Below are 13,447 nucleotides of genomic sequence, written 5' to 3' on the forward strand. Positions count from 1 at the left end.
TATAACTAACTCACTGCTGACCTGCCACTAATCACCGTCTTTTTCCATTTCCAGAAAGATGAAAATGCTGAAATTTCTTGAGCCTTCTTGATGGTCCAGTATTGAAGGACACTTGTTGAAATTAGGGTGTGGTCACCACTGTTAGTGCAAATATTCCAGCTCTGTTGACAGTCCCCTCCATAAACTTGAATCAATAGCCATTTCATATGGAGAACCATGATTGCTATAATTCATACTGAAACTCAACTATGTAAATAAAAATCAGTTTGTCAATTATGAACAGAAAAAACTTAGTGTAAAATTGAAGAAAGATTAGCTTATTTAACACATGTACTCATTACCTAGGGACACCTTAGTATTGGGTGTCCAGTTGAACGTGTCACTTGCAAACCAGATAGTGATCACCTAAGAATTCACCTTTCACTCCATTAGCTACTAATTTTGTGGGGGAAATCTGTAACTTTTAGACAGTCGTTTGAAGAAAAGTGCAGCAAGTAGTACACTCTGGTTTTGCATCTAACAAGAGTATTTTGCAAGCAGTAACTCTCCTGTGGAATTTGGGATGGATTTTCCTTAATAATCATCACTGTTTCCCAATGGCTTCAAAAGACCTCTGTTGTTCCAGAGGGCAGTGCATTTCCACGGAAGCACCTGCAACCTTCCTGGGTAGAAATTACCCTTATGTTGTGATATAACTGTATTTACAGCCAAACAGGATGGATGAGTACAAAGGAGAAAGCATTCAGGGCGCCTGGGTGGCTTAGTTGATTAAATGTCCGACTCTCGATTTCAGCTTAGGTCATGATCTCATGATTTGTAGGTTCGAGCCCTGAGTTGGGCTCTGTGCTGACAATGTGGAGCCTAGTTGGGGTTCTGTCTCTCCCTCTCTGTCTCTGCCCCGCTCTCTCTCTCTCTCAAAATAAACTTCAAAAAGACACAAAGCATTCAGAGGAAATAAAGTTAACAAGAAGATAGGGACACCTGCCCCAGGTCAGAGCTGAGACCCTGGGTTTAGCTCCTTCTCTGCCACTCCAGAGTTGTGCTATTGAGTAATTTTGAGATTCCTGTTTCTTTATTTTCTTTTCCTGAAATAAAGCATTCGTATCTAGGAAGGGCAACTATAAAAGAGGATGGGAAAGTGCAGACCTTTCTAAAGAAGGAAGAGTTTGGGGAAGGTGCACCTCCAGCACCACCTGGGAGGGCTGGGTAACTTTTATTTGTGAAACACTCCACAAAGTCCTGTTGATTAATATCAGCCACATGCAAGCAAGGGGCTTCTGGAGAATAATACTCTGACTTCCTGTCCACAGTTACTTGCAGATGTAGGCGATTAAATATTTTATCCCAAGGAAAGAGCATTAGCACTTACTCTTTGGTGTTAGATGATCACACTAGAAATTAAGAAAGTCAGTTGAAAAGTTTAATTTTTTAAAGGCAAGAAAGCAAAGATAGGTTAAAAGTAAAAAGCCACAGAATTGATATTTAGATCAGGATTACAAAAAGTTGAGACGTTATTAAAAGAAGGAAAATGTTGGGAAATCTTCTCACTGGAGAGGGTGTCAGTTTAGAGCTGGCACGTTTGTTTGTTGGGAGAGCGCGAGCAGGGGAGGGGCGGGGGGGGGGGACAGAGGATCTGAAATGGGCTCTATGCTGACAGGCTGACGGCAGTGAGCCCAATGTGGGATTCAAACTCACAAACCACAAGGTCATGACCTGAGCCGAAATCAGATGCTTAACCAACTGAGCCACCCAGGTGCCCCCTGCATGCTTGTTTAGAAAGCATACAGTCAACACAAGATGAGAGAACCTAAGGGAGGATAGATACAAAATACTGTATGTCATCTAATTTAAGACCCATTGAATGCAAGATGCGCCAATATTCTATGTTCCACTAAGAAAGAAGGAAAAAACACTGTGAATCATAATTGCATCTTTGAACAAGCTCAGAGATTTTAAAACACAAAAAAAATGTGGGTCTTAGGATCATAAAATATGGTAATTTAAAAAAATAACTTCCAAAGTAAAATAATTATGACATATTAAAAACACCTTGAGATTGGGGGTGCCTGGATGGCTCAGTTGGTTAGGCGGCCAACTCTTGATTTTGGCTAAGATGATCTCAACAGTTTGTTGAATCAAGCCCCACATTGGGCTCTACCCTGACAGCAAGGAGCCTGATTGGGATTCTTTCTCTTTCTCTCCCTCTCTGTTCCTCCCCCACCTGTGCTATCTCTTTTCGTCTCTCAAAATAAAATAAGTAAACATTTTTTAAAAATACCTTGGGATGTTCTAAGTGCCAGATAGAAGTACACTATTAATGTTATCAAAGAATTTTCTACTTTTATATTTGCATGTTTATTTATTTTTGAAAGAGATAAAGCGTGCGTGCACAAGCAGGGGAGGGGCAGAGAGAGAGGGAGACAGAGAATCTGAAGCAGGCTCCAGGCTCTGTCAGCACAGAGCCCAACACAAGCTCAAACCCATGAACTGTGAGATCATGATGTGATCCTAAGTCAGACGTTCAACTGACTGAGCCACCCACGCACCCCAAGGACTTTCTACTTTTTTAAAAAGTACATTTATAATTATCAATTTATCTTCATAACTCCAAACAAATATTAATATTCCTATTTTATAGGCAAAGAGGTTGAAACCTGGATAGGTGAAGTCTGTGGCAGAGCTAGGATTATTATTTTTTTTAAGTTTATTTATTTGACTTTGAGAGAGGGAGCATGAGCAGGGGAGGAGCAGAGAGGGAGTGAGACAGGGAATCCCATGCAGCTCCACACTGTCAGCACAGAGCCCAGTGCAGGTCTCAAACTCACGAACCTGGAGATCATGACCTGAGCCGAAATCAAGAGTTGGATGCTTAACTGACGAAGCCACCCAGGCGCCCCCGTGGCAGAGCTAGGATTATAATCAAAGTCTCTTGATTCTAGATCTAGTGTATTACCCTCTTCCACCCCAAAAATACAGTCGATTCTTACTATTCATTGTAGTTATGTTCTATAAAGTCACCGTCAAGACTGAATTAGCGAATACCAAAGCGTTACCCCCAGGAAAAGTACAGAGCTATGTTCCTGAGAACCTTTAGTCACATTTTTACCAACTGATCAATGCATAACCTTATTTTATGTATGTTTCTGTCTAAAGAGACTTTATTTAATATATAGCGTTGTCAGATTAACATTGAACTCACAGCCAACAGCCCTATAACTCATGTGTGAATGAAGCTTATCTAATACGTATTTTCTCCCTAAGGCTCATCATAGCATTCCTGAACTTAGGAACTCTAGACCGCACTTCAGCTCTGTGTTTGGGGTACCTTTTAAACAGCAGAATCACCAAGAAAAAGCACAAAATATGAAAAACATGGCACGTGAAGAGAAGAACACTTGTTACCCTATGAGCTGAAACAAACAGCTGAAGTGTTAAACCTTGTTCAGCCTTAGCTGGGAATGTGTGCATTGTGCAACCCAGGTTTTCAGTGATCTGCAAAAGTCCACAGATGACTGCTAGAGCACCAGGAAACATGGATTTGACAGTTACAAATACATTTTAGCAAATTGGCAAATTTGAAAACATGTGCTCTGCAAATAATGAGGGTGGATTGTACTTAAAAGAGTACAAACCAGAAAACTCACCTTGAATTATGCACCACTGATCCTATTAGTCCACAGTTGTCATTTTCTAAGAATATTTTAGAAAGATAAATCAGTAATGTCCGTTTTTTAGATAATTTTACAACAGTAAAAAGCCCCTGGAGTGAGTGTGTTGTGGATGTCCTGGGGCCCTCTCGGCAGCCTCCCACTTACACATGCCCAGAAGTGCCTGTGCAGGAATGTTCAGGGCGGCTTCTAGTCCTCAGAAGCCTATTGTCCACGTTTAGTGTGGGGGGTTCTAAGGAGGATGAAGACCCGTGAATATATCCTGAGTAAAAACTTAGAGCAAATGATAGGAACAGAGATGTATAAAGGATTTAGTTCTTTTACTTAGAAATTGGTAAAAGTCCTCATAACTCTTGCTATGGCCATGAGATTGAGAGAGACAGAATATGATAAAAGACAATGGGTTTGGAGTCAAACCTGGGTTTGGATTTCTGCTTCTGCTATTTGCTAGCTGTGATTTTTGGCAAATCAACCATTCTGAACCTCAGTTTCTTTCTGTACCATGAAATTAATAATACTATTACGGGGTGCCTGGGTGGCTCAGTCGGTTGAGCGTCCGACTTTGGCTCGGGTCATGATCTCGCGGATTGTGAGGTCGAGCCCCGCGTCGGGCTCTCTGCTGACAGCTGGGAGCCTGGAGCCTGCTTCAGATTCTGTGTCTCTCCTCTCTCTACCTCTCCCCTGCTCACGCTCTGTGTCTCTCTCTCAAAAATAAATAAACATTAAAAAAAAAATACTATTAGAATGTTGGAAGTATTAAGTTCATTCAGTAGCAGTTGGATGTCTATTAGTTCTTCCAGTAAGTGCTCAATAAATAGCAACTTTAAAAACAGAGAGAGGAGGGGAGCCTGGGTGGCACAGTTGGTTAGGCGGCAGAGACTTGGTGTCGGCTCAGGTTGTGATCTCACAGTTCGTGAGATCGAGCCCTGCATCAGGCTCTGTGCTGACAGCTGAAGCCTGCTTGGGATTCTGTCTCCCTTTTTCTCTGCCCCTCCCCTGCTCGCTCACACTCTCTATCTCTCTCTCTCAAAATAAGTAAACATTTTTAAAAAAAGAAAGAAACAGAGGGAAAGTGTTCTGTGCCTAGTAATACAGAAATTTTAAGTGTTTTTCTTAGATTGTAAGTGGTATTTTTGTTAATTTTTTTAAATGTTTGTTTATTTTTGAGACAGTGTGTGAGTGGGGAAAGGGCAGAGAGAGGAAGACAGAATCTGAAGCAGGCTTCAAGCTCTGAGCTGACAGCACAGTGCCCAACACAGGGCTCAGACTCACAAACCATGAGATCATGACCTGAGCTGAAGTCAGACGCTTAACCAGCTGAGCCACCCAGGGCGCCCCCAGTTGTAAGTGGTATCCTTAAAAAGAGGTCAGTATGCAGTTACCCAGGTTAGAAACCTCCAATCCATCCATTACGCATGTCTCTCCCCTATGTCCTATCAGTCTCCTCTCTGGATTCCACCTTTTGGATACACATCAGTATGGGTTCCTCCTCTCCCCACTGTTTTCATCTGGGCCTATCTCAACATGGACTACTTCAGTAGCCACTCACCTACTCCCAGACTCCAGCCTCTCCCTGCTAAAAAGCCTCTAAAGGCTTCACCTGGTCTGTAGAGTAAATTCCAGCACTCAGTATGACACATGGGGTCTCTTTCTACCTGAATCTTTTCCTGTCCATTTTTAGAGACTAGACTCTCAGCTCCCACCATACACCAAGTATTCCAACCCCACTGGACAGTTGTGATTCCTGTGCAACCTTATACTTGCTTCTGGTTTTCCCTTAACTCCTGCTGTTCCTTCCATTTCAAGAACATATTCTTCTTTTCCCCACTTGAGAAATTCCAACTCATCCTTCAGTACCCAGTTCAGGTGACACTCACCTCTGTAACAAATTCTACCCCTCCCTGTTCCCAGGCAGAATTAACCACTTACCATAATATATCATGTATATGTCTGTGAAAGTCAGTATCGGGAAGTTTTTACTGTGTGTATTTGTTTTTTCTCTTTCTATCTCTCCCTGGTGTCCCAATATGAAGAGAGGCTGGCCATCTGAGCTCCTTGAAGGCAGAGATGAAGTCAACATTATCTGTGTATCCTAAATCCTAGCCCAGTGTCAGGCATGTTGTGGCATCTACCCTCATCAGTTAAATTAGACAGAGTTGGGGGGGCGCCTGGGTGGCTCAACCAGTTGGGCATCTGACTTTGGCTCAGGTCATGATCTCATGGTTTGACGGTTCAAGACCTGCGTCGGACTCTGTGCTGACAGCTCAGAGCCTGGAGCCTGTTTTCGATTCTGTGTCTCCCTCTCCACCCTTTCCCCACTCACGCTCTGTGTCTCTCTCTCAAAAATAAATAAACATTAAAGAAATTTAAACAATAAATAAATAAATAAATTAGAAATGGGACATTGTCATAATCAAAAGCATAACCATGCATCTGTAAGGCTGAGTATTTTCTAAAGCTCATCGTTTATTTCTTCATATTTACAATTCAGGTGCTTCTACCTTACAGACACAATGTGAATAGGACGCTTAAAGATGATATAATCGCACAGATGGCATGGTCATCAGAGGACAGTAAATAATTTCAATCTCCCTATAAAATCACAGGTGTTGTATTTTGTAAGTCTTTAAAAACAATTATACAGCAAAGTAGATTAAATGCTTGAGAAACAAGAAGAGAAACTCTACTCTGATCAAAATTTTAACATAATGATCTGCAATGAAAATTGGGTACTCAAGCCCAAGCACCCTTAATATGGGGGGAAAAAACAGAATTGGAACAGTTTTCCTTGGAAGAGCCTTAAAACAAAGTCAGCAGTCAGTGAAGTAACCTTTAAGGAACTCACTAGGCTCCTACTCGTAAAATAATAATAGCTTACATTAGGCAGTATCTACTGGGTGCTTTCTGCTTTACGTGTATTATTTTAAACTTTACAGTAACTGTATACAGTAGGCAATTGTCCAGGTTTTACAGATGAGATAACAGAGCCTAAGAGAGGTTGAGTAACTTGCCCAGAATCACACAGTTCCTAGTGCCAGAGGCAGTACGTTAAGGGGAAAAAAAGTACCCATGGATTACTTTGGGACCAATTCTTCTCACGCCTTCTTGTCAGCTATTATATACTAGTACTGAGAATGTGTTGAAGACCCTGTCTGTGTGGATTTAACTAACTTAACACTGGCCATGACAAAATCAAGCCATCCAAGCTAGAGGGTGTGTTTGTTTTTGAGAGTAGCACATTCATCTGGATGTCTTAGATACCCAACAGAGTATTTGTAACCTGTTTCCCTCAGTCTTTATCTGTTGACATGAAAGATGTTCCTAATTTGCTTTTTTCCTCTCAGGCTTTTTGCTCTTTCTAGGATTCTCTGGTATGCATTTTAAAATGCTGTTATGTGGTGAGCGCCTGGGTGGTTCAGTTGGTTAAGCATCAAGCTTCAGCTCAGGTGTGATCTCACTGTGTGTGGGTTCGAGCCCTGCGTCAGGTTCTGTGCTGACAGCTCAGAGCCTGGAGCCTGCTTCAGAATCAGTCTCCCTCTCTCTCTGCTCCTCCCTCGCGTGCACGTGCTCTCTCTCTCTCTCTCTCTCTCTCTCTCTCTCTCTCAAAAATAAACATTAAAAAAAATTAAAATGCTATTACATGGCTGGGGGTGGAAATTCTCAATATCAGGATACACCTAGGGACATTTGGGGAACCTTTATATTCTCCCTTCCCTTTAATAGAAGCTTTTACAGTTTTTGGTTCCTCATTTATTGTCTCATTAAACCTGCTAGGTGCGTGTGTCTTTCTTTTGCAGAATATATAAGTAAATACATGAAACCTGCCCAATGGGTCCGAGGTGGTAGCTTCTCCATCGACGGGAATGACTTGCTTAATTCAGAGTGTGCGTGAGGAGGCAGTTGGATGTGAGGTGTCTGGGGCATAATCAGCCTCTTGAGGATCCTGCTGCTCCTTTCTTGGTGGAAGCCCTGACCCCATCTCTCATCTCTTGGAGGCCAGAGGAGCAGTGTCTGGCCAGGACTGCAGGAATCTCAAAGGAAGCAAAGGCCTCTTATTCCCCATCTCTGAGGGCCACATGTGCTCACTGGGAAATTCCACAGTGTGTCCACAAAACTGTAGATTGACACAACAGCAGGGCAGGAGGACACTGGGCACGATTGCCTTCTCAGTGCCCAGTGCTTCTCTGGGAAGGCAGCATGGTGTAGCTGTGGGTCAGGATAATGTTTCCTTCTGCTTTCATCCCTCTTGAATAGACACAACTATCTCTATTTTCCAGACTTTCTTTTTTTTTTTTTTCCACCAAAAATATTTCATTTGATTCTACAGCTTCCCTATTATAAATCTAGGCAACCCTCCAAAGAGCCCTAGCAGAGAGCGATGTTTCAAATCTGTAACAGCAGGGACATGCCCTGTGCTGGAAAGGGGCCTGGAGGCCTCTGCCTTGTGAGGGTCAGGGCCAGGAGCGCACTAGGGAGGGGCTGGAGGAGGGTGTTACTCAGGGCCCAGCATCATGCCTGGTGGCTATTTCTTTTTTTTTTTTTTTTTTTTTTTTACATTTATTTGAGAGAGACAGCATGAGGGGGGGAGGGGCAGAGGGAGAGAGAGAGAATCCCAAGCAGCCTCCATGCTGTCAGCATGGACCCTGACATGGGGTTCAAACCCACCAAATTGCAAGATCATGACCTGAGCTGACACCAAGAATCGGACACTTAACAACTGAGTTCTCTTTCATAACTGGCTAAATAGCTTTGTCTTGTCTTCCTGGCCTTCAGTCTTGTGCCCAGATATCAACCTGCAGGACCCACTTGCCCCCTACAGCCAGTAAATGAGCATGAAATTCTGTTTTCTTCCAACATTTGAATCAGCTGGCCTTGCTCATAGCTTAGCACTGCTAGGAGATGGGAGAGTCGGCCTCCAAGCCTTTCCAGGGCTGTGTACAAACACTGCAGATAATATATAGCAAAGGAAGGCGGGGGGGATAATAATTATGTAGATATTCTTCAAACCACTTTTAAATTATAATACATGCCCACTGTAGAAATGTTTTTAAACTGGTTTTTACAAGGATGATAGTGTTAACTATCCTAGTCTTGCTACTAAAATATAATCGTTTTTAATTATTATTAACACTTTGGTTTATTTCTTTTCAATCTCTTTATGTACATAATTATTCATAACATGGTTGAGGTCATGCTGAATATTCAGTTTTGTAAGCATTTTAGTGTTTCATTTAAACATTTTTTCTTAGACATCTTAATGACTAAAAAATACGGGTAAAGGATCAAAAGAAGTCTCATTCAAATCCTAATCAGTCCATGAGTATTTGCAAATTTTACTAAGACTTCCCAAATAGGGGCACCTGGGTGGCTCAGTTGGTCAGGTAACAGACTTTGGCTCAGGTCATGATTTTGCAGTTCGTGAGTTCGAGCCTCGCGTTGGACTCTGTGCTGACAGCTCAGAGCCTGGAGCCTGCTTGGGATTCTGTGTCTCCCCCCACCCCCCCTCCCCTGCTCACACTCTGTGTCTCTCTGCCTCTCAATAATAAATAAACATTAAAAAAAATTATTAAAAAAAAAGACTTCCCAAATAAATCCAGAGTAACACCTTGCATGTGTCACTTGGCAAAGCAGTGACGTGTACAGCGGTGTTTGCTTCTGAGCACAAACCGGGAAGGACCCAGTGCTGCCATTGGGAGCCTCCCACTCCACGCTGGTTGCAGGAGACTTGGACACAAGTTCAGTGGGGCCACACAGTTAGTGGAAACCCGGAACTCAGCGTTAGCTTCTCAGGTCTCCTGCTTTTCCCCCCACAGTCAATGCCATTAACAAAAGAGTCATTCTTGCTGTGGCGTCAGTAAAGTGGGTTAGACTTTTAACAGGCCAGTGAATTAGAGGTACTTGACAGGTTTTATTAAACTTTGGTTTAATAAAAGGACTATTTCAGACAGGTTTTACTAAACTTTGGTTTAATAAAAGGCCTATTTCAAACTGATGCACGTATGCCTTCTTTTTGTTGAGTTTGTGGTTATTCGGCAAATGCTTCTCCAATTTGAAGACCATATTCGAAGGACTGCTTAGGCATGGCCTGTGACAGGTCTATAATACACAGGTCCATAAGGATGATTATTTAAGAATATATGGTACTTTTTTTTGGCAAGATTCTTAAACTACTTCTACTTCCTATCATTCAGCTTCTTCAAAAGGATGTTGATGTAGTTTTTTGATTTGTTATATTACAACGTGATGTCACCTAAAAAACCCAAAGCTATTAGCTGTGTAGATAAAGATGATAACTTATGTTTGCGATCTTTAAAAAAAAAAAAAAGTGAGAAAAACCAAGAAGCAGTAGTGATACTTTAAACTGGGGATTTCGGTTAAATATTCATTATTTTCTTTACTGTGACAAAAAAAAAGCTAAAGAAAACACACATCTGAGACAGATAGTGGCAATAATTCCTATAAACTGGGTTATTAACTAAGCTACCAAGACCTTTAAAGGCAATTAGTACTACTTCTGAAATGGCTCTTATATCAATCTTAACATGTAGGAATTATTTCTGCAGTGGTACAAAAAATGTACCATGTTGGGTTACTATCTGTTTAGTTTATGGTAATTATTCAATGAATCTATGAGCTTCAACCTCAAAAGATTAGTGCAACAGTTAATGAAATACACAATAACCAACTCTGTATTGGACCAGATGAGTAAAAACCCTGGCCAGCTGTATCCACGTTGGGAAGCAGGTCTACACTGCATGGCATTCCTGCTTGCTTGCAGAGCTAGGAATGAATCTGTCAGTAAAATTGGGCATTATATTATTAATTAAAAACTGGCAAAACATTAGTTTGCAGTACCTTGGTTTTAAAAAACATCACTGAGTGCTGATGTTACAACTTGAGTCAAAGTCAAGATACATATCTTCTGTGAGTGGTTCATTGATCATATTATTGACCCAAATCCATCTTTAAGTATGACTTGAAAGTTTTCAGTGAATTGTGCTGAGCCTAAAAATTCTCCCCAAATCATAGCATCTGTTCTGTATTTACAAACTGAAATAACTACGGATGTCAAATGAAAGAAGATTTTATTTCCTTTAGAAAATAAGTCTTTTTTTATTTAGATGTTTACATCAAAAATCTCTTCAAACTTTAAAGCTTTTGATTTCCTTGTCCCGGGGTAGCTAATGTGTAATCGTTGCCATCTCTCCCACCCAGTGCCCTGCCAGACCGTTCTGGATTATTTGAAGACTGTGCTGCAGCATCACAACCAGCTCCTGATCCCCCAGCCAGCCGACCAGCCCGCCGAGGTAGGTTCCTAGGGAAGAAGGTAGACATCATTCTGTCTGAAGTTTCCTTCAGACCAAGCTTCTCAATAGCTTCCACGGGTGCGCCAGAACAGATGGCCGGCAAGACACATTTTTGACTCTCTGAGGTCTGTGGTGCTTATTACCTATGAGTCCATGTACTTTGGAGGAAGATCATGCATGTACTTGACTCACCAAGATTCAGCGCTGTACTCTTGAGAGGGGGTGGTAAAGAAATGCCAGTTTAAATGGCATAGGCAAGTCTTTTGGCATTCTTGCGGCACAGGGGCTGAAATGGGAAACACCAGCCTGCCCTTCTCTGGCAGAGCCAGTATTCCAAAAAACCTCTTGCTCTAAGGCACCTCCCACACTTCTTGATTTTTAGATGAGTGTTCACCAGACCCTGGGCTCTGAAACATGAGCATTTCTTCCTCTGGACCTTGGTAGGAGCAACCACAGCCCCTTCCAAAGTGTAGGAGAAAGGGTCTGTTCTGCTGGTAATGGCATGTCAGTTTAAACATGGTACATTTTACAAGATTTTCAAGGCTCGGTTTTGAAATATGTTGTTTTAATCATACAGACTTTAGAACCTAAATCCAGTGGAAGTAACAACAGCACTGTATGGTGCTGAGGTTAGAAATGTCCTAGATTGATAGCAGTATGTCAGCTCTTTTTAGGTAGTTTGCTTCTTTTGGCAAGGTGAATTGTTCACTGGTGACAGCAGGCTGTGGACCTTCTCATCTCATCTTCACACATCCTTCCATACTGTCTGTGTCTAGTTGAAATCATCTTGAAATTCCTTTCTCAAGGGGCGCCTGGGTGGCTCAGTCAGTTAAGCGTCTGACTTCGGCTCAGGTTATGATCTCATGGTTCGTGAGTTTGAGCCCCACATCGGGCTCTGTGCTGACAGCTCAGAGCCTGGATTCTGCTTCAAATTCTCTGTCTCCCCCTCCCCCATTCTCTCTCTCTCTCTCTGTCTCTCTCTCTCTCTCTCTCAAAAATAAATATTAAAAAATTCTATCCTTGTGCTATCCACTTCATAGATCCAGCCTCACACCTGCCATTCCCACCCTGACCCCATGCCTTGCTGCCGAAGATAGACAAGAAAACACCACTCCCCACTTTTCTGCACATAAAATAGACCAGAGAATGAAAAGACACGGAAACTCACCTGTGGCATGAGACACGTTTGGCAGTCACTCCCTTTCCCTGAAGTTTGGAGGAGCTACTTCAGAGTGTCTGCCCCTTTCCTCCAGTGCCCCGTCCCTGGGGCCACCACCCTCCCTCTCTTGAATTCTGCAAAAAAGTAAGCGATACCAAGTTGAAGTCAATCCGGTGAATTCTGCTGCACTGATTCCTACCTTCTGGCACACCTGGTGCCCCCAGGAAGCCATGCCCCTGCCCCTTGGTGGGGCTACCCATCCACGCCTGTTCTTTCATCCATGCTGCCCTCCCCCTTCTGGGGCTTTGTGCCATCAGTTATTCCTTGTCTTGTGCACCGATTTACCGGGTCACTCCTCTGAGTATCAAACACCATGAAACTCGGCCTTCCCTTGATGCTCCCACACACTCTCCATTATCATCTTTTCTTTCTCTTCCCATCACGCACTGCAGTCTCTGTCCACCCTTCCACTGTGCACCACCATGCATCAGGCTCCTTGAAGGTTGGGCCATGTCTCCAGTGCCTGTCATTGAAGGCACTTGCAGAATGGTCACCTCATTTCTTTAGAGATTAAAACACTTGAAAGACTGGTCTGTATTTGTTACTCCATTCTTGGTTTCCAACTTGCTCTTTTGCCCCCAAGAATCTGGCTGCACCTTGACTACTTACCAGAGTCCTCTGCAAGTGGCCCTGGGGACATTCCCAGCACCAGTGCAGGGGCCCTTTTTCCAGCTCCCATTATCCCCAGGACCTCACCTTTCTGCTCCATGCTTTCTCTTGGACTCAGTGTCAGGACTGTCTTCTCCTTCCTTGTCCTTTTCCATCCACCATTTCCCCAGAGTGTCACCTTTCATCTCCCTCTCTCACCATCCACTGCCCTTCTCCAGTCGCTTATGTTCTCTCTCTGAACACCAGCTACTTGCAGGTTAACAAGTCCCAAATCTAGATCTGGGCCACCCGTCCCCAACTCCCAGCCACTGTGTCCAACTGCTGACCAACAATGGAATGCTCTTGCACCCTCAAACTCATGGCATGGCCTCTGAATGCCCATCCCTACCCCTGTTTTCTCTGCAGTAAAGGCAGCAGCAACCCCAGGCAGAAATTTCTGAGGCATTACTGATTCCTTCCTCATTCCTGACATCTGCTTGTTCCACAGCTACATTGAGTAGTGTCTCTTTTCTCTACCTCTCACCCCACACTTTTTACCTGGACTATGCAACATATTCTTCTCCTTTCTCCACACTAGGAAGTTAGTTTTCTAAACCAGTATTTATTCCAGAATAAATGTCACATGCTTGAAATCCTTTGTTTAC

At 42.9% G+C, this 13,447-nt stretch overlaps 1 protein-coding gene across 3 annotated transcripts in view; it reads left to right on the forward strand.

Annotated features, from left to right (window-relative positions):
- The window catches only part of BEND4 (BEN domain containing 4), a 33,664-nt gene that overhangs the window by 10,588 nt on the left and 9,629 nt on the right, over positions 1-13,447 (forward strand). For all 3 annotated transcript variants that reach the window (XM_027056146.2, XM_027056153.2, XM_027056158.2), the window contains one exon: positions 10,884-10,975. In XM_027056146.2, coding sequence (XP_026911947.2) covers positions 10,884-10,975 — 92 coding nt within the window. The remainder of the gene's footprint in view (positions 1-10,883; positions 10,976-13,447) is intronic.

Source organism: Acinonyx jubatus, chromosome B1, assembly GCF_027475565.1.
Source record: "Acinonyx jubatus isolate Ajub_Pintada_27869175 chromosome B1, VMU_Ajub_asm_v1.0, whole genome shotgun sequence".
Taxonomy (NCBI): domain Eukaryota; kingdom Metazoa; phylum Chordata; class Mammalia; order Carnivora; family Felidae; genus Acinonyx; species Acinonyx jubatus.